Here is a 25,397-nt window from a genome sequence, read left to right on the forward strand (position 1 = left end):
AAGACGTACTAAACCATTACGAGGACAATCAGAAGCTTTATGGTGCTCTATTAAGAAACCTTCTTTACCGATGTCGAAGAACGCAGTTTCTTATTATATCAGACTTTTGATTAGAGAAACTCATTCTCATCTGAATGAGGAAGACCATGCTTTGCTGAAGGTAAGGACACATGAAGTTAGAGCTGTCGCAACTTCAGTGGCCTTCAAACAAAACAGATCTCTGCAGAGTGTAATGGATGCAACCTATTGGAGAAGCAAGTCAGTGTTCGCATCATTTTACCTTAAAGATGTCCAGTCTCTTTACGAGAACTGCTACACCCTGGGACCATTCGTAGCAGCGAGTGCAGTAGTAGGTGAGGGCTCAACCACTACATTCCCATAATCCCATAACCTTTTTTAATCTTTCTCTTGAAATGTTTTTATTGTTGTTTTTGGGTTGTACGGAAGGCTAAGAAGCCTTTCGCATCCTGGTTGATTTGGCGGGTGGTCAAATTCTTTTCTTGAGAAGCGCCTAGATTAGAGGTTGTGATGAGGTCCTTTAGTATGGGTTGCAACCCTTCATACTTCAGCTCCTAGGAGTTGCTCAGCATCCTATGAGGATCGCGAGGCTCAGTAAGGAAGACGTACTTAAAAAGGCAGAGTAATTGTTCAAGTCGACTTCCTTACCAGGTACTTATTAATTTTATGTTTGTTATTTTGAATAACTGCTAAAATGAAATACGGAATACTTAGCTTTTAATGTTAACATGTATGCTGGTCTCTACCCACCCCCCTGGGTGTGAATCAGCTACATGATCACCGGGTAAGGTTAATATTGAAAAATGTTATTTTCATTAGTAAAATAAGTTTTTGAATATACTTACCCGGTGATCATGAATTAAAGGACCCACCCTTCCTCCCCAATAGAGACCCAGTGGACCGAGGAGAAAATTGGTTCTGTGTTTACATGAAGTACTTGAGTACCTACTCGACAGATGGCGCTGTTGATGTACACCCCCACCTGTATAGCGATCGCTGGCGTATTCCGCCCGTAGGTTTTTTCTGTCGGGCAGCAGAGCTGACAGCTACATGATCACCGGGTAAGTATATTCAAAAATTTATTTTACTAATGAAAATAACATATTGTATTTCTTGATTATTTAGTCGTATTTCCTTTATTTTTCCACCAGCACCTCATAACTCCATTTATGAAAGCCTGTGTGGTCATTGTCATCCTTTTTGACAGTTTTTTTTTTTTTTTTCTAATAGTCAGGCCTTCTCCTCAAAACTACACAGTATTCTATAAGTTTTATTCTAACTGTGACCAAGTTGTGGAATGATATTCCTAATTGGGTAGTTGAATCAGTAGAACTCCAAAAATTGAAACTTGCAGCAAATGTTTTTATGTGGAACAGGCTGACATAGGTTTTTATAGTATATATATGAAATATCTATTTTGATGTTACCGTTTTTAAAATATTTTAATTGTTCATTATTTCTCATATTGTTCATTTCCTTTCCTCACTTGGCTATTTTTCAATATTTAACTTAGCCGGTGATTATAATAGCGGCAACTCTGTTGCTCGACAGAAAAACTCTATGTAAAAATTCGCCAGCAATCACTACACAGGTAGGGGGTGTACTCAACAGCGCCATCTGTCTTTCAGATACCCATTACTCATTGTAAACAAAGAACTCAATTTTCTCTCTTGTCGGGCTACCGGCAAGACCTACTAATTCGCTGTTGCTAACTGGATTTGTTTTCACAACTATTTGGTGAAGTACACTATTCTAGTTTTGAGCTTTCGCTATGCAGGTGTTTTATCTTCATCTTAAAACTTGAACTCGTTTTGGATAGATTTAATTATGGTGACAAAGAGAGTATGGACTTTCTTTCACTTTTAAATGGCCGACCCTTCCCTTAGACGGAAGTGTGTTTAGGCTTTTAGTAATTATCTTATCACGTTATAGATTTTCCTATATATATTTTATATCTCTCCGCCTTTATTAGGCCTCTTCGATTAACTTTCCATTTTTTATAAACATATAAAAATAAATTTTAATGCTTTGTTTATATAGACCTTTCCTGAGAGTAGGCGGTCCTAACTTGGAAACCGAAGTTAATCAACGTTGAGCCCTTTATATCGTCTTTAGCTTTTAAAGAGCTAAGGATTTAAAACTTTTTAAATGTAATTTTTTATGAAAGAATTTCTTTGATAGTCTTCGTACTGTTTTCAAAGATGAACTAACGTTTAGTTTTTTATGCTACGCAGTTGTTGACGTTCAGGACGTTCAACATGCGCTCTATCGTTACGATAGAGAGAGAGTGTATCACGGTTTCACTTTGCAGTAAGAGTAAATCGATTCTGACGTTTTGTTCATTCTTTCTTAGCTTAAATGTTTTAAATTTTAATTTAAAGGAACTTTTTATTTGAAAAACCTTTCAGTTTTTTCCTTTAGTCAAATAACATGTTTTTTTGACGATATATAATTGGGCTCTTCTCTTAGGTGCGAAATCAAGAGAGAAAGAGAGAGAGAGATAGAGACGGAGGGAGAGAGAGGAGAGAAAACGTTCCGTTCAAGCGGGTAACGTTGTTCTCGTGTTACTCACGTCCCTAGTCGCTGTACGGGGAGGAAGGATAAAACGTTTTTAGGTTTTTATTCTCGTCCCCAGGCTATGTGCGGTGAGAGATTGAAAACGTAGTTATATGAATTAGTGTTTAGTCTCTTTCCCAGCCACTGATTTTTCTTTTTATCTTAAAATATGTTTTCTGTTTTTTGCTGGTATTATGAGCTTGCATTATACGACTAATTTCGCAATTACTACCTTTTAATGAAGGGTAGAATTGCGTGTTTCAGGTAGAAATAAGTGCAAAACAGAAAATCGAAGTGATAAAGTGATATGCGCAAAGTGTTACAGTGTTGCGTCCGAGGCGTAAAGTGTTACAGTGTTGCGTCCGAGGGTTCGTCTGTTCGTGCCTGTCGTTCACCTAGTCCGGGACCTCTTACAAGCTCCCAAGCCCAGGGGAGAAGTAATGTCAAACGACTTATGGGTTCGAGAGGCCTTGACCAACGAACAGACGTTTTCCCTCTATGGTATCGGGTGTATCTTACCAAGATCTCCCCTACCATAAGACGAGAGAGACGTTGTTTCTCCTCGCCATCCGTAGGCTTTTCGCATAAGAAACCTGTCACAAGGTTTCGGAGCCCTTAAGCGAAAGTCAGTCCTTTCAGGACAGGTCCAGCGTCCTGGTTACAGCCATGAGGACAGCTCTGACCCTATGCAGTCATCGGATAACTGCTCGCCGCCTAACAAAAGCGTAACACAGACTCCGAGAGTCTTTTTTTGTAGGCAAAGTGTTGCGGTCACAGACGTTACCCCCGTCTATTACCACAACCATTTCCGTTGATCCTTAAGGGGTTGTATGGCAAAACATGCAGGATATGCTTGCCTCCCTTATGGAAGACTATTCTGCCGATTATTCCGTTGAGTCTAGCCGTTTATCTCATCGATATCCTGGCTTTCAGCCAACCTAACGTTCCTTTGTGCTTACTGTTGACGTTGGCGTAGCTTAGTCACGTCAGTCAGGTTGTTTAGAACCACACTCAATGCGGTCTCGTGTGGTTTTTCAGCCGCATTTGGACGTTAGGCCACTGGCTGATGCTCCTGTTGACGTTCAAGACGTTCACTAACAATCGGAGTTGACTTGTTTTGACGCTGTGCGTCAACCTCCGCATTCTAGAGTTGTTTTGACTGCTCAGTCTAGGCAGTCAAAGCAGTCTCGAGTGGACACTGTGCGTCCTCACGCACCTGTTGTGGTTGACAGTTCAGTTGTTGACAGTTCACAGACTGTCAAGCAGTTACATGACGTTGCGTTCTGGTCCGCTACTAATGCTCCAGTGAGAGACTCAGCTTTTATCGGACAAGGTTCCTGTAGATGAGGAAGTTGCTGTTCTCCCTCCTACTGATATTCCCTTGAGGACTCTGTCAGATGGAGAGGAGCCTAAAGCTGCTTAGCCTCCTATGGACTTTAATTAAATCATGATGATTTTTTTAAGGATCTTCGTCCGGATCTTTTTGTAACTGCTGCTCCTCGTTCGCCTAAACGTCAGAACTTACACTAGGCCTAGCTACTTCGAAGCCGTTGTTTTTAAGCTAGTGCTCTCGTTACGTTGGCTAGGTGACTGGTTTTTCACCAGGAGGAGTTTGGGGGATACAGCCTTTGCTTTCCCTTCTTTTAAACTGGTTTATAGAGCGAGTGTCTGATATGACACGAGAGAAGTTCTCGGCTTGGGAGTTCATGCCTCTGCCCAGATAGACTTCTCAATTCTGGTAGACTCTCCCTGGCGCCTAGCCAGGAGACGCTCCAAGTTGTTTACAGGTCAACTTCACAGCTGTTGTCGAGCCTTTGAAGTTTTGCTGTACTATTATGTCACGCATAACAAGGCTTTCAGGGATGGTAAACGGTTCCGCCTCAGTCGCTAACCCCGTCTGTTGCCACACCTGCTCCTGTAGACCCTAAATGGGCTTTGCTGCAAGACATGCAGTCCAAGCTTGCGTCCTTGATAGAGGACTTAAATGCGGAGAAGAACCTTCTGGCTAACAACCTTCCAACCGGTCGGTTGTGCGCCCTGTTGACGCTGAGGTAACCTACTCGCGTCTGCCAGTTGAGGTGGTTACTCCACCGATGCGACCCAGTGTGGGTTGCCAGCCGCACGTTGACATTAAGCGACGCTCGGAGGTGGTTTTTGACGTTCAGGACGTTCAACAACCAGCAGAGGTGACTTGTTTTGACGCAGTGCGCCAACCTCAGCAACCCGGTAGGGTGTTGACTGCACAACCCAGACGGTCTAGACAGTCTCGGGTTGACGCTGTGCTTCCTCGCGCACCCATGGTTGTTGACAGTTCACAGACTGTGCAGCAGTTCCATGATATTGCGTCCGGCTCCGTCACGCATCCACCAGTGCGACCGGATTCAGCGAGCCAGACGTTGCCCACCACGTTGCCGTTTCCTCATCAGTTTCGGATGAGGAACCCTCTGATGAGGACGTTGCTGAACAACAAGACGATCAGCCCCCAGCCCTGCTATCCATCCAGAAGATGCTGAAGAAGGAACGCTGCTCAGTCAGGCTGTGGATGAGTCTGGTAGGGACACTGTCATCTGTGGATCAATTTGTGTCACTAGGAAGACTACACCTCCGTCCTCTTCAATACCATCTAGCTTTTCACTGGAAAAAGGACAAGACGCTAGAAGCGGTCTCGATCCCGGTTTCCGAAAAGATAAAGTCTTGTCTGACTTGGTGAAAGGACAATATCAACCTAAGAGAGGGTCTTCCCCTGGCTGTTCAGACTCCCAACCACGTTCTCTTCTCGGACGCATCGGACGTAGGCTGGGGTGCGACATTAGACGGTCGGGAATGCTCGGGGATATGGAACTCGAGTCAAAGGACAATGCATTTCAACTGCAAGGAGCTACTGGCAGTACGTCTGGCCTGGAAAAGCTTCAGGTCTCTCCTTCAAGGCAAAGTGGTGGAGGTGAACTCAGACAACACCACGGCTTTGGCGTACATTTCCAAGCAAGGAGGGACCTACTCTCTGACGTTGCACGAGATCGCAAGGGACCTCCTCACCTGGTCAAAAGGTCTAAACATATCACTAGTAACGAGGTTCATCCAAGGCAACTTGAATGTCATGGCAGATTGTCTCAGTCGGAAGGGACAAATAATTCCAACAGAATAGACCCTCCATAAGGATGTATGCAAGAGACTTTGGGCCACCTGGGGCCAGCCAACCATAGATCTCTTCGCAACCTCGATGACCAAGAGGCTCCCAATATTTTGCTCTCCAATCCCGGACCCAGCAGTAGTTCATATAGATGCCTTTCTCCTAGATTGGTCACATCTAGATCTATATGCATTCCCTCCGTTCAAGATTGTCAACAAGGTACTGCAGAAGTTCGCCTCTCACGAAGGGACAAGGTTGACGCTAGTTGCTCCCCTCTGGCCCGCGAGAGAATGGTTCACCGAGGTACTTCGATGGCTAGTAGACGTTCCCAGAACACTTCCCCTAAGGGTGGACCTTCTACATCAGCCACACGTAAAGAAGGTACACCAAGGCCTCCACGCTCTTCGTCTGACTGCCTTCAGACTATCGAAAGACTCTCGAGAGCTAGAGGCTTTTCGAAGGAGGCAGCCAGAGCGATTGCTAGAGCAAGGAGAACATCCACCCTTAGAGTCTACCAATCGAAGTGGGAAATCTTCCGAAACTGGTGCAAGTCAGTATCCGTATCCTCGACCAGTACCTCTGTAACTCAAATAGCTGACTTCCTCTTATATCTGAGGAAAGAACGATCTCTTTCAGCTCCCACTATCAAGGGTTACAGAAGCATGTTGGAATCAGTCTTCCATCACAGAGGCTTAGATCTTTCCAACAATAAAGATCTACAGGACCTCCTTAAGTCTTTTGAGACCACGAAGGAGCGTCGTTTGGTTACACCTGGTTGGAATTTAGACGTGGTACTAAGATTCCTTATGTCAGACAGGTTCGAGCCGCTACAATCAGCCTCCCTGAAAGATCTCACCTTAAAGACTCTTTTCCTGGTATGCTAAGCCACAGCTAAAAGAGTCAGTGAGATTCATGCCTTCAGCAAAAACATCGGATTCTCATCTGAAACGGCTATATGTTCTCTACAACTTGGTTTTCTAGCCAAAAACGAGCTGCCTTCTCGACCTTGGCCAAAATCGTTCGATATTCCAAGCTTATCGTATGGTTGGAAATGAACTAGAAAGAGTCTTATGCCCTGTAAGAGCTCTTAAGTTCTATTTAAAACGAACTAAACCTTTACGAGGCCCGTCTGAAGCTTTATGGTGTTCAGTTAAGAAACCATCTTTGCCTATGTCAAAGAATGCTTTATCCTATTTTATCAGACTGTTAATACGAGAAGCTCATTCCCATCTGAATGAGGAAGACCAAGCTTTGCTGAAGGTAAGGACACACGAAGTTAGAGCTGTCGCAACTTCCGTGGCCTTTAAACAAAATAGATCTCTGCGAAGTATAATCGACGCAACCTATTGGAAAAGCGAGTCAGTGTTCGCGTCTTTTTATCTTAAGGATGTCCAGTCTCTTTACGAGAACTGCTACACTCTGGGACCATTCGTAGCAACGAGTGCAGTAGTGGGTGAGGGCTCAACCACTACAATTCCCTAATTCCATAACCTTTTTAATCTTTCTCTTGAAATGTTTTTATTGTTTTTGGGTTGTCCGGAAGGCTAAGAAGCCTTTCGCATCCTAGTTGATTTGGCGGGTGGTCAAAGTCATTTCTTGAGAAGCGCCTAGATTAGAGGTTTTGATGAGGTCCTGTTGTATGGGTTGCAACCCTTGATACTTCAGCTCCTAGGGGTCGCTCAGCATCCTAAGAGGATCGCGAGGCTCCGTAAGGAAGACGTACTTAAAAAGGCAGAGTAATTGTTCAAGTCGACTTCCTTACCAGGTACCTATTTATTTTGTTTAGTTATTTTGATAACTTCTAAAAGGAAATAAAAATTCTTAGCTCATATGATGTAAACATATTTTGCTGGTCTCTACCCACCCCCCTGGTTGTGAGTCAGCTATTATAATCACCGGCTAAGTTAAATATTGAAAAATGTTATTTTGATAATAAAATAAATTTTTGAATATACTTACCCGGTGATTATAAATTAAAGGACCCTCCCTTCCTCCCCAATAGAGACACAGTGGACCGAGGAGAAAATTGAGTTCTTTGTTTACAATGAGTAATGGGTATCTGAACGACAGATGGCGCTGTTGAGTACACCCCCTACCTGTGTAGCGATCGCTGGCGAATTTTTACGTAGAGTTTTTCTGTCGAGCAACAGAGTTGCAGCTATTATAATCACCGGGTAAGTATATTCAAAAATTTATTTTATTATCAAAATAACATTTTTCCCTGTTGGAGCCCTTGGGCTTATGCATCTCCTGTTTCCAACTAAAGTTGTAGCTTAGTTAATAATAATAATAATAATAATAATAAATAGCTAAATTTCAACAGCATTTTACTCTTGGACACTCCTGTAATTTTTAAATGCCCATATTTTTTAAAGGAACAATACATTCTAAATTATAGTAGATCATGAAATGATTAATTTTCTAATCTTTGTTTTCAGGGCATCGGCTCCAAACTAATGCAGAAAATGGGATATATTGTGGGCACAGGCTTAGGCCCATCCGGAGAGGGAAGAGTAGAACCTGTAGTAGCCTATGTATATCCTCAAGGAGTTTCTCTAGGTAAAATGGAGGAATTTTTTTGCAATTTTCATTTAGATGACATCAAGTTGACACTTGGTTTATAGCATTTTAATTTCGAAGGTAAGATTCTTGGATATAAATAAGACTTTACCTAACATACTACAATTTAAATTTTCATATCAAGGCATTGGGAATTTTAATGAAACCAAAGGTTTTTTTCCTTTCATTCGTCACCAGATCGTTGTATGGAGTTGCGAGAGGCATCAAATGGTGAAGAGTTACTACAGGTGGAGAAGAGGTTAGAGAGGGAAAAAAGAAAGGAGGAAATGAAATCTGCCCAAGTAGCAGAGAGACTTCGAAAACGTACCTCTGTATTTGATATAATCAACAAAAAATTGAGTGGAAAAGGTTGGTAATAAGTATTGAATGATTTCTGTGATATAGAAACTAGCTGTTAAGGATAATTGTAATTCCTGTGCTATACCAGGTTTCTTCACAACTTACTGGTAACAATTTTAAATATTAAACTTAGCCGGTGAATATATAATAGCTGCAACTCTGCGGCTCGACAGACAACATACTCAAAAAAACTCGCGAGCGATCGCTATGCAGGTTGCGGGTGTGCCCACCAGCGCCAACTATCGGCCAGATACCACTCTTCTATGTAAACAAAACCTTCAATTCTTCTCTGTCGACGTTGACGACAAGACGTACTTATACTCGCTGTAGAACCTGGAGTTTTCCCATCATATTTGGTGAAGTACTTTAATTTGGTTTGAGCTTTCGCAGTACAGGTGTTTTTCCTCAACATAAACTCTTGAACTCTTTATTGAATCGGATTATTTGTTGATGACTTGGATTGTTTTTGGAATTTTCTTTGACTAATTCAAAATGGCTGACCCTTCTCAAGTACCTAGATTTCGAAAGTGTAATGCTAGGGACTGTAATAGGCGTCTTCCAAAGGCTTCTCTCGACCCTCATACTGTTTGTTCCAATTGTCGGGGTAAAACCTGTCAATTGGGAGATCGGTGTGAGGAATGTGTGGGCCTTTCGGAATTCGATTTTATCGAATATGATAAGTATACACGCAGACTAGAGAGAGATAGGGTAAGGAGAAGTTCATCTAGGTCCGTAGATTTTTCCTCTCCACATGCCCCTGAACCTAATCCTTCCCCTGTAGTGGTTGTTCCTAACCCCCCTTCTAGCACTCAGGAACCGTCTATGCAAGACATGTTACGTGCTATTCATGCCTTGGGGGAGAGAGTTGAAGCGTTAGCAAGTGACCGTAATCAACTCATGGCTGACGTGAAGGAACTTAAGTGCCACAGTGCCACGGCGGAAAGTGGGAAAGTGATTAGTGCGCAAAGTGTTGTGAACAGTGTTGCGACCGAGGGTTCGTCTGTTCGTGCCTGTCGTTCACCTAGTCCGGGACCTCTTGCAAGCTCCCAAGCCCAGGGGAGAAGCAATGTCATACGATTTATGGGTTCGAGAGGCCTTGATCAGCGAACAGACATTCCCTCTATGGTATCAGGCGTATCTCGTCAAGATCGCCCCTACCATAAGACGAGAGAGCCCATTTTTACCTCGTCTTCCGAAGGCGTTTCACGCAAGAAACCATGGAGCAAGGTTTCTAGGCCTTTGAAACGCAAGTCGGTCCCTTCAGGACAGGTCCAACGTCCCGGATGTAGTCATTGGGACAGTTCGGACCCGTTGCTGTCATCGGATGACTGCTCGCCGCCTAAGCAAGGCAAAGTTGTGCCGTCTCAGACGCTAACCCCGTCTGTTACTGCACCCGTTACCGTAGACCCTAAATGGGTTATACTGCAGGACATGCAGTCTAAGCTTGTGTCCCTTATGGAAGATTACAAACGCAGAGAAGGTGTCCGTTGAACCTAGCCGTTTATCTCATGGAGATCCTGGCCGTCAGCCACCCAAGCGTTCTGTTGTGCGTCCTGTTGACGTTGGTGTAGCCAGCACACGTCAACCAGTTGGGGTTGTACCACACCCGATGCGGTCTCGTGTGGACTTTCAGCCGCATGTGGACGTTAAGCAACTCACTGATGCGCCTGGTGACATTCAGGACGTTCGCCAACCCTCAGAGTTGATTTGTTTTGACGCGGTGCATCAACCTCCGCAACCTAGAGTTGTTTTGACTGCACAACCCAGGCGGTCTAAGCAGTCTCGGGTGGACGCTGTGCGTCCTCACGCACCTGTTGTTGTTGTTGACAGTTCCCAGACTGTTCAGCAGTTTCAGGACGCTGCGTCCTGCTCCGCCACTTATGCACCAGTGCGGGCGGACGCTGAGTGTCAAGCATTGTCTACCCCTTTGCTTGTTTCTCATCAGTTATCAGATGAGGAACTTTCGGATGAGGACGTTGCTGACCCTCAGCCTGAGGATCATCCTTCAGATATTGATGAGCCTAGAGCAGTTCCGCCATCTATGGACTTTAAAAAAGTCATGCTCATTTTTAAAGAGTTGTTCCCTGAACACTTTGTCTCTGTGGCTCCTCGTTCGCCGCCGTCTGAGTTTGTTTTAGGCGTACCTGCTGCCGTGCCAGCCTTTACAAAACTCGTTCTCTCTCGCTCATCCAAGAGAGCTTTACGGCTGTTAGGCGATTGGTTGGAAACCAAGAGGAGTTTAGGGAAGACGGCCTTTGCCTTCCCCCCAACTAAGCTCTCGTCTAGATCGAGCGTCTGGTATGCCACAGGAGAAGTTCTCGGCTTGGGAGTTCCTGCCTCTGCCCAGGGCGACTTCTCAAGTCTTGTAGACTCTCCCCGCCGCCTAGCCATGAGACGCTCGAAGATTAGTTGGTCATCCTCAGACCTGGACCATCTACTTAAGGGCATCTTTAGGGCTTTTGAAGTTTTTAACTTCCTTGACTGGTGTTTGGGAGCCTTGAGTAGGAAAATCTCATCAGCCGATAGAGATGTCTCCTTACTCATTATGTCCTGCATGGATAAGGCCATCCGCGATGGATCCAACGAGCTCTCCGCCTCGTTTACGTCAGGAGTCCTAAAGAAACGAGAGTCTCTGTGCTCTTTTCTGTCAGCAGGAGTCACGCCCTGTCAACGATCTGAGCTACTCTTTGCCCCTTTGTCTAAGTTCTTGTTTCCTGAATTTTTAGTTAAGGAAATATCGTTGTCTCTTGTGCAGAAGGACACCCATGACTTGGTTGTGTCCTCGGCTCGCAAAGGGACCCCTTCGTCTGCCTTGTCTGCTAGACCTAGGATAGACACTCCAGCGTCCAGGTTTATTCCGCCCTTTCGTGGCAGAGCCCCCAGCAGGGGAAGTACTCGTGCCGAAGGGAAGAGAGGAAAGAGGAAAGGAGCCAAGTCCTCGCGAGGCAGAGTCTGACTGCCCGCAGCTTCAGACAGCAGTAGGTGCCAGACTCAAGAACTTCTAGCAAGCCTGGGAGAAGAGAGGCGCAGATCAACAGTCTGTGAGGTTGCTCAGAGAGGGGTACAAAATCCCATTTGTACGCAAACCTCCTCTAGCGACGTCCCCCATCGATCTCTCTCCCAGGTACTGAGAGGAAGCAAAGAGACAAGCCCTGAAACTAGAAGTGACTCTTTTGCTAGAGAAGGGAGCGGTGGTCAAAGTCTCGGACCTTCAATCACCGGGGTTTTACTACCGTCTCTTCCTAGTACCGAAGAAGACAGGAGGTTGGAGACCGGTGCTAGACGTCAGTGCTCTGAATGTCTTTGTCACAAAGACAAAGTTCACCATGGAGACCACGAAGTCAGTCTTAGCAGCGGTCAAAAAGGGAGACTGGATGGTCTCTCTCGACCTAAGAGACGCTTACTTCCACATCCCCATTCACTCAGATTCCCAACCTTTTCTGAGATTTGTGTTCGACAATGTGGTGTACCAGTTTCGGGCCCTGTGCTTTGGCCTAAGTCCTGCTCCTCTCGTGTTTACGAGGCTTATGAGGAATGTGGCAAAATTCCTCCATTTATCGGGTATCCGAGCCTCCCTTTATTTGGACGACTGGCTTCTCAGAGCCTCGTCCAGTCATCGCTGTCTGAAGGATCTCAATTGGACTTTAGATCTGACCAAGGAATTGGGACTTCTGGTCAACTTGGAAAAGTCCCAGCTGATCCCATCCCAAGCTATTCTGTATTTAGGGATGGAGATTCGCAGTCCAGTTTTTCGGGCTTTTCCGTCGGCCCCCAGAATAGATCAAGCCCTGCTCGTAATCCAAAAGATGTTGAAGAGAGAACGTTGCTCAGTCAGGAATTGGATGAGTCTAATAGGAACGCTATCATCCCTGGAGCAGTTTGTCTCGCTAGGAAGGCTACACCTCCGACCTCTACAATTCCATCTAGCTTTTCACTGGAAAAAGGACAAGACGCTAGAGGCGGTCTCGATCCCGATTTCCGAAATAGTAAAGACTTGCCTGAATTGGTGGAAAGACAATATCAGTCTACGAGAGGGACTTCCCCTAGCAGTTCAGAAATCAAACCACGTTCTCTTCTCAGACGCATCGGATTTGGGTTGGGGTGCGACACTGGACGGTCGGGAATGCTCAGGTCTGTGGACCTCAAGTCAGAGGAGCATGCATATCAACGGCAAGGAGCTTTTGGCAGTTCACCTGGCCTTGATAAGCTTCGAGAGTCTCCTTCGAGACAAAGTGGTGGAGGTCAACTCGGACAACACCACAGCCTTGGCGTACATTTCCAAACAAGGAGGTACCCACTCCCTGACACTGTACGAGATCGCAAGGGACCTGCTCATCTGGTCAAGAGATCGAGGCATCTCCCTAGTAACGAGGCTTATCCAGGGCGACTTGAACGTTCTAGCAGATTGTCTCAGTCGGAAAGGTCAGGTAATTCCAACCGAATGGACCCTCCACAAGGATGTGTGCAAGAGGCTTTGGGCGACTTGGGGTCAACCCACCATAGACCTCTTTGCAACCTCGATGACCAAGAGGCTTCCAATCTATTGCTCTCCAGTCCCAGACCCAGCAGCAATACACATAGATGCCTTTCTCCTAGATTGGTCTCACCTAGACCTATACGCATTCCCACCATTCAAAATTGTCAACAAGGTACTGCAGAAGTTCGCCTCTCACGAAGGGACAAGGTTGACGTTAGTTGCTCCCCTCTGGCCCGCGAGAGAATGGTTCACCGATGTACTTCGATGGCTGGTAGACTTTCCAAGAAGTCTTCCTCTAAGAGTAGACCTATTACGTCAGCCACACGTAAAGAAGGTACACCAAAGCCTCCACGCTCTTCGTCTGACTGCCTTCAGACTATCGAAAGACTCTCGAGAGCTAGAGGCTTTTCGAAGGAGGCAGCCAGTGCAATTGCAAGAGCGAGGAGAGCTTCTACCATTAGAGTTTACCAATCGAAGTGGGAAATCTTCCGAGACTGGTGCAAGTCAGTATCTGTATCCTCGTCCAGTACCTCTGTAGCCCAAATCGCTGACTTTCTCTTATACCTGAGAAGAGTTCGCTCCCTTTCAGCTCCCACGATCAAGGGCTACAGGAGCATGTTGGCTTCGGTCTTCCGGCATAGAGGCTTAGATCTTTCCAACAATAAAGATCTACAAGATCTCCTTAAGTCTTTTGAGACCTCTAAGGAACGTCGTTTGGCTACACCTGGATGGAATTTAGACGTGGTCCTAAGATTCCTCATGTCAGACAGGTTCGAGCCTTTACATTCAGCCTCCCTGAAGGATCTCACTCTTAAGACTCTTTTCCTGGTGTGCTTGGCCTCAGCTAAAAGAGTCAGTGAGCTTCATGCCTTCAGCAAGAACATCGGTTTTTCGACAGAAAAAGCCTCTTGTTCTCTTCAACTTGGTTTCCTAGCCAAGAATGAACTGCCTTCTCGTCCTTGGCCTAAATCTTTTGACATTCCTAGCTTATCAAAGATCGTAGGTAACGAGTTAGAGAGAGTATTATGCCCCGTTAGAGCTCTTAAGTTCTATTTAGCTCGTACTAAGCCTTTAAGAGGTAATTCTGAAGCGTTATGGTGTTCGGTTAAGAAACCATCCTTACCTATGTCAAAGAATGCTTTGTCATATTTTATCAGATTGTTAATACGAGAAGCTCATTCACACTTGAGTGAGGAAGACCGATCCTTGCTTAAGGTTAAGACGCACGAGATTAGAGCTATAACAACTTCCGTGGCCTTTAAGCAAAATAAATCTCTGCAAAGTATCATGGACGCGACCTTTTGGAGAAGCAAGTCAGTGTTCGCGTCATTTTACTTGAAAGATGTCCAGACTCTTTACGAGGACTGCTACACACTGGGTCCATTCGTAGCAGCAAGTGCAGTAGTGGGTGAGGGCTCAACCACTACACTTTCCTAATTCCATATCCTTTTAATCTGTCTCTTGAAATGTTTTTAATATTGTTTCTATGGGTTGTTCGGAAGGCTAAGAAGCCTTTCGCATCCTGGTTGATTTGGCGGGTGGTCAAAGTCATTTCTTGAGAGCGCCCAGATTAGGGGTTTGATGAGGTCCTGTTGTATGGGTTGCAGCCCTTGATACTTCAGCTCCTGGGAGTCTGTCAGCATCCTAAGAGGATCGCTGGGCTCCGTGAGGAAGACAGACTTACAAGGCAGAGTAATCGTCTAAGTCAACTTCCTTACCAGGTACCTATTTATTTTGGTTTTGTTATATTGATAACTGTCAAAATGAAAAAACTCTTAGCTTATACGCTGTAAACATATTAACTCTGGTCTCTACCCACCTCCTTGGGTGTGAATCAGCTATTATATATTCACCGGCTAAGTTTAATATTTAAAAATTATATTTTAATTATAAAATAAATTTTTGAATATACTTACCCGGTGAATATATAAATTAAATGACCCTCCCTTCCTCCCCAATAGAGACGCAGCGGGACGAGAAGAATTGAAGGTTTTGTTTACATAGAAGAGTGGTATCTGGCCGACAGTTGGCGCTGATGGGCACACCCGCAACCTGCATAGCGATCGCTCGCGAGTTTTTTTGAGTATGTTGTCTGTCGAGCCGCAGAGTAGCAGCTATTATATATTCACCGGGTAAGTATATTCAAAAATTTATTTTATAATTAAAATATCATTTTTTGGGGGGTAACTGCCCTAATACTTTTGTTCCTTACAGTTCATTAATCTTGATATGCCCTATTTCTTGTTGAACTATCCATGTCACACTAATTTGCTTCAGTGCAAAAAGTATGATCCCACTCTTGTATGGATTGTTGCTGTTGCTTTGTAATTACCTACTAATTTTTTCATGCAATGTATCAATATTTCAAGCATTTCATTTTATGTTGTAGGGTACAATTTGAGGCTTATAGTATTTATGCTCGGATTGAAATGAGATTTGATACACACATTAAGTACCTTACAGTAAAGCTTCTCCCCAAATTTCATTACTATAGCTTTTTAATTTTTTGAGTTAATGAGTTTTTTTGAAAAAAAATTGTTTTTTTGCAATTTTCAAAGCAATAGAACTCAAAAACTATAAGGAATAAAGAATTCAAATTCAAATCCCTTATTATATGCATTAAATGGAAAAAAAGATGTCTTAACACATTTTTGAAAGAAATCACGCTTCATTTTTTTTTAATTTTTGAAAAACACTCAAAATTTTGGAAAATTTTTCATAAAACATATTATGAAAAAAAAAATAATAAAAATTCTATTTTTGCCATATTTTTTATACATGCATTAGAAGTATTTTGCATTTAACAAAACTTTTATCTTTATAAATAACCGAGTTCTATAACTTTAAAGTTAAAAAAACAAGTTTTGAGATAATCACAGTTAAAGATTAAATGTTGTAAATTTCATTTCTTTTAACCATTTTTTCCTCTAATGTGTTCTAATTAATGTTTTATTGGTAATTTATCTTGTTTCCTATGATGTGTAACCTTAAAATGTAGAAATAGGATAAAAATAATAAAAATAAATCATAATGAGCCCCAACCTTGTGGAAGGATTGCTGGTACCCAGTCCCCTCCCACCCACCTTGCTCGTGTTTAGTATACTATTAGGTGATAATATGTATCTGGAGGGTATCATTTGGCACCACCAGACTCTTTGTAGCTGGGTTTGCAATCTAAAATGCCCCAGCTTCACAATCATTATGATTATATACCTAAACAATATGGGAAAACCAGACGAAACCAGACATACAGCATTCCTCACTCGCGTTTCAAAGCTAATGGCGGCTGTCGGGAGAAGCCAAGAGCACAGTTCTAGCTCTTGCTGCCGGCAGAAGGGAAAAAGCTTGTACTATCAGCAAAAACAAACAAGATTGAAAATATCTAAATTTTTTGCTGAGATATCAAAAATTTTGGGCAATTTTTATTTTTCCTAACATACTTACCGAGAACTACTTTCTATAGGAGTTACTGGTAATCTCCTCTCTATCGACCAGAGTTTTGCGTATGTTACCCCCCACTCCGCTCTCTAAGGAGGCCTACCCCCGGCATCAAGGAATGTGCCCCGAGGGTAGGATCAAGGTAGGTCGCTGCTTGGCTGGGTCAGCCTCATCATTAAGTTCTATTGAATTAGCACAATGCTAGCAAGGAAAGAGAGGCACTCGGGGAAGGAAGGGAGGGCCATTACCCGAAAGTAGTTCTCGGTAAGTATGTTAGGAAAAATAAAAATTACTTAAAATTTTTGATTTGTTCCAACACGAATACTTACCTCGAACTACTTTCTATAGGAGACTTACACTTTAGGAGGCGGGAGTGCTATTCTGACCCCCTGACCCGGGCCGTGGAGGCCAAGAGGCCTATGGATAACGGGACCTACTAGAAAGCGGAAGCGAGGGTAACTACACAAAAATTCACGTTAGTGTCTAAGTACTCACCCTTTGAAAAACTTCTTTTGACGTTCCTTCCCAGAGCGTAGTCGTGAAGAATGTGTTATTTTATGGGAACAGTCGGTATTCCCCGAAGAGGCAAGTAAGCAACTGGGTAGGAGGTAGGAAACCGCACTTGTGCCTACCGGTCGCTAGTCTTGAACGCGCCTGGGGTTTTTACCGTTACACTGCTTGGAGGGCGGAGATGACTGTTCCAATGGAGAACCCGTCCAAGGATTTTCTTGAGTAGTCCTTGAGGTAGTGGGCAGTAAAGGTTGACTGGTTCGACCAAGTACCTGCTCGCAGGATCTGCCCCACTGCCATGTTTTTCTCAAAGGCTAAGGAGGTGCTCAGGCCCCTGATGTCATGAGGCCGGGGAGTGCCTGGCACTGCCATGCCATCTTCCTTGTAGGTTCTGGTGATAACTTGTCTCAACCAGAAGGAAATGGTGTTTTTGGAAACTTGTTTCATATTAATACCTGTGGAAACGAAGAGGCTCTTGATGCCTGGTCGGAGATGCGCAGTCCTTTCCAGGTATTTCCTAATTGTTCGCACCGGGCTCAATTTCAAGTCTTCTGCACTGCCTGTCTTAGGGATGGCAGGAATTGAGAAACCCTCAAACTTCGGGTCCCAGACTGCTGGGTTCTGAGTCTTGGCCACAAAAGAAGGCACGAACTTGAAGGATACTTCTTTCCACCCCTTTGAATGAGAAACGTCGTATGACAGACCATGGATCTCTCCCACTCTCTTAGCGGACGCCAAGGCCAGCAAGAAGACGGCCTTGAGGGTGAGATTTTTGTCTACGATATCCTTCAAGGGTTCAAAGGGGGGACGACACAGCATCTTCAGGACCTTGGCTAAGTCCCACTGGGGCACCCTACTCGCCTGAGGGGGGCAAGACTGCTCGAAACTCTTGACGAGCATCGCTATATGTCTGGAGGCCCCCAGGTCGATGCCCTTCAGGAGGAAGACTTGGCATAAGGCGGCTTGAACTCCTTTTATGGCTGGAATTGACATTCCTACCTTGTCCCTAAGAAACACCAGAAAATCTGCTATGTCTGGGACAGAGGCCTTAAGAGGTCTAATGTGCCTCTCAGAGCACCACTTCGTGAAGGAGGCCCATTTTGCCTGGTATACCGCGGTTGACGACTTTCTCAGGTATAGAGACATTCTCTTAGCCGTGGAGGGAGAATATCCTTCCTTCTTCAGGAGCCGCTCGATAGTCTCCTGGCGTGAAGACGAAGGGAGAGTGGGTTGTCGTGGAGCTTGAGAAAGTGAGGCTGGTGCAGGTCTGACCTGGCGGGCAGAGGCCACGGCGGTTGACTCGCTAGGTCTTTTAGGTCCGCGAACCACTCTCTCTCCGGCCACCAGGGCGCTACCAAAGTCATCTTTAGGTTTTGGGCGTACCTTACTCTGTTGAGCACTTGTCTTATCAACGTGAAAGGGGGAAAAGCGTACACATCCAGATAGTCCCACTTGTGCTGAAAGGCGTCTTCTAAGGCTGCTTTCGGGTCTGGTACCGGGGAGCAATAGACTGGGAGTTGGGCGTTGAGTTTTGTTGCAAAGAGGTCCATCACCAGGGAACCCCAGCGCTGAATCATGAGCCTGGCTACTTCCGGGAGAAGGGACCATTCTGTCCCTACTATCTGGCCCATTCTGCTGAGGCCGTCGGCCAGAACGTTTTTCTTCCCGGGTATGAACCTTGCTAACAACACCATGTGATTTTCTTCTGCCCAATTTAGAATCTATATGGTGAGATCGCACAACTCTCTCGATATCAAGCCTCCCTGTTTCTTTATGTATGCTACTACCGTGGCGTTGTCGCACATCAACGCCACGGTGTTTCCTTTTAGCAGACTTGCAAAGTGTAGGCACGCCTTCTGGACTACTTTCAACTCCAGGACATTGATGTGGAGTTGCTTCTTCCCTTCCAACCAGGTACCTCGTGCCGTTTCGTCGAGGAGATGGGCTCCCCATCCTTGGTTGGAGGCGTCTGTGAACAGAAGTAACTCGGGAGGGCCGGTCCCGAAGGGCATCCCCTTGAGGGAGTTCGACTGGCAGTGCCACCATTCCAGGGAGGGTCTCGTGTTTGGAAGGACTGGAATTAGCACTTGTTGTGAGTCCGTCTGGCACCAGAGGTTCTTGAGATTCCATTGGATGGATCTGAGCCTTACCCTCCCTTGGGGAACTAGCTTCTCCAATGAGACCAGGTGGCCTATCAGCCTCTGCCAGAATTTCGCTCTCCTGGGGTGTTCTGACAGGAACGGCTGAATGATGTGCCTGAGGTTCCTTATCCTGTCCTCCGAAGGGAAAACTTTTCCCTGAATGGTGTCCAATGTCATCCCCAAGTAGTTCATTCTGGTGGACGGGGATAGATTTGACTTCTTCGGGTTTATTACAATCCCCAGATCTCTGCAAAACTGGAGGAGACTTCTCCCTTGCTCCTCCAAGAGGGCCTTTGAGGCGGAAAGGAGCAACCAGTCGTCCAAGTATCTGATAAGGCGGATGCCTCGTTCGTGAGCCCACACTGAGACAGTCGTGAAGACTCTAGTGAACACCTGGGGCGCTGTTGACAGACCGAAGCAAAGAGTCCTGAATTGCAGGATCTGGGAACCCCATTTCACCCGGAGGAACTTCCGACTCAAGGGGTGGATCGGAATTTGGAAGTATGCGTCCTTGAGGTCGACGGTCATCATAAAATCTTTCTCCCTCAAGGACAGCAGGACTGACTTCGCCCTCAAGGACAGCAGGACTGACTTCGGAGTGTCCATTTTGAAGTCCGTCTTCTTGACGAACTTGTTGGAGCGGACAGATCTATAACCGGCCTCCAACCCCCCGTCGCTTTCTCCACCATGAACAGGTGACTGTAGAAACCTGGCCCTGGGAGAAGAACTTCTTCCATGGCGCCCTTCTCTAACATGGAGGATACCTCCTCTTGAAGGGCGGTCTTCTTTAACGGGTCCTTGGGTGCTAGCCATTCTGTCCGGTTGGCCGGAATAAGAGGGGGTGGTTCCGTTAGGAACGGAAGTCTATAGCCCTCCTTTAGAACGGACACTGTCCAAGGCTCTGCCCCTTGAGCCTTCCATGCTTGCCAATGTTGTCTGAGGCATCCCTCAACCCGAGGCTTGGGCGGGGATAGGGGGCCTCCCACTCTATCTTCTTTTAGAGGGGTGGCCTGATCTGCCTCTCCTAGAGGCGTAGTAACCCGACCTGAAGGAGCTTGAGGGCGCTGGAGCTCCCCTGCGGGAGGGCTGAGGCGTTGTGGACCAGGAGGAAGAGGGGGCCTCTCTCCTCGTAGTGCTGGAAGAGGCTTGGGGCGTCGCGGCGCTATCCGAGACGGACCTCTTGTAGGGCGGTCTCCTAGAAGTCGTCGGTCTGGGGACGTTGGCCTCCTTCTTTTTCGAGACCTTCTCCATTATGGCTTCTAGTTCCTTCAGAGGAAACAGAGACTCTCCCCACAGGGGCAGGCTGCGAATGGCTGGCGCCTCCCTGTCTGGCACCTTCCGAGACACCTTCGTTAGCACAGTGTCTCACTTACGGAGAACCCAGTTGGCTGTTAGGGCGAGAGACTGATAAGTCAGAAACTTCAGGGTTTTACCCCCGGAGGTAATGAGGTCCCTCAGTAGGCCTTGCTGGTCAGGGTCCTCGGGGTCGAAGGAGGCTTGAACACCCACCAACGTGGAAGCCCACCAGTCCAGCCAAGAGGAGACGTTGACTCAGTCTCGCGACATTTCCTCCATCATGGCGGCTTCTGCTGGCGAGAAACAGACTGGGGCCGAAGAGGCTCTATGGTCTGAGACGCCTTGACTCAGGATGTCTACGGCCGACTCCACTTTACAAGGACCTGGCCGACGTCCTGCTGGCACATAGACTTTCCCTTGGGTTTTGAGGCCCTGGAGCAATTTCGAGGCACTCTGGGTTGTGGGGGCCTCGGCATTGCTGGCCACTACCTTGTCGATGTACTCTTGCCCTAGAACTAGATCTCGGGCCAGAGGGAGTGCTAGGGACGTCTTAGGTTGGGAGGGAGTTTGCATGATCCTCAGCAGGCTTGACCTCCAGGAATCTCCATCCATCGCCGCAGGTTCTGCTATTTCGTGGTGCCTTCTGATAAGGCTAACCACTCTCCTATAGGCGAAGTCCTCCGTCGGGGAACCCTCCCCTCCGTCAGCCGAGGTCTCGGCCCAGGGCGGGGGAGCCGGGTTACCGGGCACGCCGACTGGACGCCTAGCCCTTGGGGCCAGGGCCGCCGTCCTGCCGAGGTACTGGACCTCATCTGCGGGTATGTCCGCACCAGGGGCTCGGGAAAATGCAGGTACCGCTGGTTCAGCGGGGACTCTCGTACGCCCTAAGGCTCTGGGTGCTGAGGACGCGGTTCCCGTGGGCTGACCCGACAGCGGGAACCGTTCCTTCCGACCCGAAGGCCGCACCAGCTGGGCTGGTTCGGCCAGGCTGCCTGACAAGAAGCGCGTTTCCCCCCGCTGGGCGGGGTGAACCGGAGGCCTCGAGGACTTATGCTTTCTAGAGAGGTCTTTCCTGCGAGCCAGGTCGCGAGGGTCAAGGCTGTGCTTAGAGGACGGCAGCCTTGGCGATCGCTCACTGGACCGGCGGTCTGGGGAACGAAGCACCTTCGAGTCCCGCGAAGATACGTAGATCCAGGCGCCACCGGGAGATACACTTCTCCTATACTTACGGCCTGGGGAGCGGGAGCGCTTTCTGCTATACCTCTAACGCGACCTCGAACGGGAACGCTCGCTCCTCGACCGCTCCCTCCGACGGCAGTGTTTCACCCTGACCTCTTCCTCTGACGAGGAATAGACGTCCGATGAGCCCGACGACACTGTGTTCACCGCGTGTCAGCTGGTAGCGGGGACTGCGGGGGACTTCTTCGGCCGTTGAATGCCAGAGGTCGAGGGCTGGAGGAAGTCATCGGGGACTTCCGTGGGGAGGGTTGGGAACGACTCAAACCGTTCCATGCCCGGGAGCCAGGGATCCAGGGTCACATCCATCCTTAGGGGTGACCTACCCGGCGTCTTCGGGAGCCTCCAACCGAAGGCATCGTTACCCGAAGGGTGAACTTTCTTCTGGTTGTCTCCCCCTAACGACGATCCAGAAGCACAGGCCCACGAGGGCGGCGGTGATACAGAGACCGCGTTACTACCCCACAAGGGGTCATCGGAGGAAGCGTGCCCCCCCGAGCACAAGGGCCGACTCTCCGGACGCACTACTGGGTCCTTCACTAGCCCTAGAGGGGCCTGCAATTGGCACTTCACTTACACTGGGCTCCTGGGAAAGAACGCCTTGTTCATCCACAACACTAGACTTACCTCGTCCCCTACTCTGTGTAGGCGACGGTGAAACCGAGGCCCCGTCGGACCGCTCACGGGGTGATGGTATCGGCGAGGAAACACTAATTTTCCTGGGGGAACGTTTCGCTGATTTCCTCTTTTTGGTACCATAGCGTACCCACTGTATATCGCTCCAGTCTACACACTCGGGGCACGTATCTGCTGACGAGCAAACCTTCCCCCTACAGGAGGAACAAAGGGAGTGAGGATCCACTTCCGGCTTGGAGAGGAACGCTCCACACGATTTCCCAGCTCTAGGCCCAGGACAACGGCGAATTTACTCCATAATGCACACAACACACGACACAAGCACTAAGGCAATCAATGAAAACGCTGGGTAAGCACACGTGAAAAACGCAAGTTGCCACGCTGGGAACACGTGGGACACTAGAACGCACACAAAGGATCGACAGAGAACGAGAGCGAGGTGTGAACGCAACGCGACCAGAGAACTTAATGATGAGGCTGACCCAGCCAAGCAGCGACCTACCTTGATCCTACCCTCGGGGCACATTCCTTGATGCCGGGGTTAGGCCTACTTAGAGAGCGGAGTGGGGGGTAACATACGCAAAACTCTGGTCGATAGAGAGGAGATTACCAGTAACTCCTATAGAAAGTAGTTCGAGGTAAGTATTCGTGTTGGAACAAATTGATATCTGAAGTAAAGAGGTCAAATTACACCCCCTGTCAGTTGCAGTTGGGCATTTAAATCCACGAGTATTACGCAATTAAAGGTCCGTGCGCCTGGCACCGATGCGTAACCACGGCAACTGACATCGGGAATGCGTTTGAGAAGGGTATTTCATCATCATAAGACAATAAAAAAAAATTCCCATTTTTCATCATATAACCCTGAGATTGTCCCCTTTATGGAAAGGAACCAACATTCACCCTTCTCCCTCCTCAGGAATTTATTACCATGTGAATAATCATAGTTTTAAGTTTGAATTGGATAAGTTGCTACAAAACTTTTTTTTGCACTTTCTATTGTATCTTGTAGCTTGCAGCTGTAATTGAACTCTTGTCTAGGGCTTAAAACTTCTCCAAGTCATGATTGTGTATAGAACATCAAGTACGAAACAGCCCAAGTGAGGTAATCTATTATAGTCAGCCCTCCGTTATCATGGGTTCCGACGTCACAGTTTCGATTTCTCGCAGTATAGTGATCCACGTTTAAATAGTTTCAATTTCTCAGTTAGGACTACTGTACGCAGCCTGACGTTTTCTTACTTATACCTCTCGCTCACCACGAGAGAGGAAGTCACATGGCACCTCGGTCACACTCTCCACAAGACACGAAGGCTCACGCTTTCAAGCCTCGTGCGGAGCAACGATCCGGGGAGATCAATCCCACGAGTCCCTTAAACAGCACTCCTCTCAAACGCAATCACGATTTCCCCGATCTGGCGATAAGAACTTTCAGCCCTTGAGGCCACAAGCATGTTCTAGCAGATCTTGGTACCAGGGGTCAAAGATAGGAAACAGTTATGTTGACCTCACTATCACCATCAGCAAAAACCAAGAAAGAAGTCTACCTGACAATGCTCTTCTCCTTTTAAGGAATCTCAGTCCCATGGTTGCCAAAATTCTTTGGAAAATATATCCAGCCTTTGGACCTCTGGTTTAAGATGACAAAGGGATCAGAGAGGACTCCTTGTTCTTCCAAATGGAGGATAGAAGTCTCTTGTCCCGAAGCCTCAGGGTTGGAAGCAGCACAACCCAGGAAATCTTCTAACAGAGAAAATTCCATTCTTTTGATTTCCTTCCGTCTCTCTCCCAGTCTGAGTGGGCATTAGGACCAAACATAAGCCTGCTGACGAGGTTGGGAAAACCAGTTCAACGTTTACCAGCATGTCAGTGGCAAGGTCTTCTAGGACACCTGTCGTCATTTCCCATGGGAGCCTCCACCAGCGCTCGCAACAATGGTGTCTAAAGCATCAGTTGTCAGCCATCTCCAATTCCTCCTCACTCCTTGCTTCCAGTGAACACAGTGATGAGGGAAGATTAAGAGTTGTAGCTGGATGACAAAGACCTCACCAGGGCAGTATCATTCGACTCTCCTCCTCCAGAGATGCTGCTGTTCACAGACGCATCAAAGGAGGGGTGGGCTACACAACTGAGGGGCAACATCACCTCAGGACTGTGGTCTGAAAAAGAGAAAAGTCTTCACATCAACATTCTGGAAATACTGTACAAGCTCTGCAAGCTTTCCAACAGTTTGATAGGGCACTCGGTAGCATTGATGAGAGACAACATGACCGTAGTGTCCTACATCAAGAAGCAGGTGGGAATGTTAGGAATGTCTGGTAATTTTTCCTTTCTTCTTTCCCTCTTGGGGGTGCAGTAGTCATGCTGTTATGTTGCTGAACCAGGTAAGCTACTCACTGGAGTAGCTATTCTTTACAATTGGTATTGTATTGAAGTAATTTTCCCTCATCCTCCAAGCAAGGTGGACAATGGACTCGTATGCTTATTTAATCATATAATGCTCATATGCTGGACATATGTCGTAAGGACATAAATTCTTCATTGACTTACCCATTGATAAGACTACCATAACTATGCTACGCCTGTACCGCAATGCATGGAGGTTAGGGTGTTGATAGGAAACATGATTATCAGTCCTCTTAGGACCAAAGTTTATCGAATTTCTCCGGTCCGGTAAACCAAGGCAGTGCTTGGTCATAGGGACTTCCTCCCTCCTTTGGATAGGTCTGCTATTAAAGGTCAAGGATTTGTATTAAATGTAGGAACAAATCAAAAATTTTAAATTAACTTGTATTTTTCCAACCATAAAAGCCCAAGACCTTCATGTTGCACAGCCAGCCTCAACCACACCGCGAACACCTAGGCCAGAGGTTAAAGTGAGGGTCGTTCTGCCTGTCGGGTGGGTTTGGTTTACCCAGCATCCGATAATCGACTTTGTTTTCCTTGTTAAAAGTCTACCATTTCATCTTCGCCAATGTTATACTCATATTAAAGGTCTCGGCTTTGTATGGTTAGGAAAGATAGGCATTTCTATAATTTT

The 25,397-nt window shown here is 46.7% G+C and overlaps 1 protein-coding gene across 3 annotated transcripts in view; it reads left to right on the forward strand.

Annotated features, from left to right (window-relative positions):
- The window catches only part of LOC137621616 (zinc finger CCCH-type with G patch domain-containing protein-like), a 97,756-nt gene that overhangs the window by 69,374 nt on the left and 2,985 nt on the right, over positions 1-25,397 (forward strand). For all 3 annotated transcript variants that reach the window (XM_068352051.1, XM_068352050.1, XM_068352052.1), the window contains 2 exons: positions 8,143-8,263; positions 8,462-8,632. In XM_068352051.1, coding sequence (XP_068208152.1) covers positions 8,143-8,263; positions 8,462-8,632 — 292 coding nt within the window. The remainder of the gene's footprint in view (positions 1-8,142; positions 8,264-8,461; positions 8,633-25,397) is intronic.

This window comes from Palaemon carinicauda, chromosome 28 (assembly GCF_036898095.1).
Source record: "Palaemon carinicauda isolate YSFRI2023 chromosome 28, ASM3689809v2, whole genome shotgun sequence".
Lineage (NCBI taxonomy): Eukaryota > Metazoa > Arthropoda > Malacostraca > Decapoda > Palaemonidae > Palaemon > Palaemon carinicauda.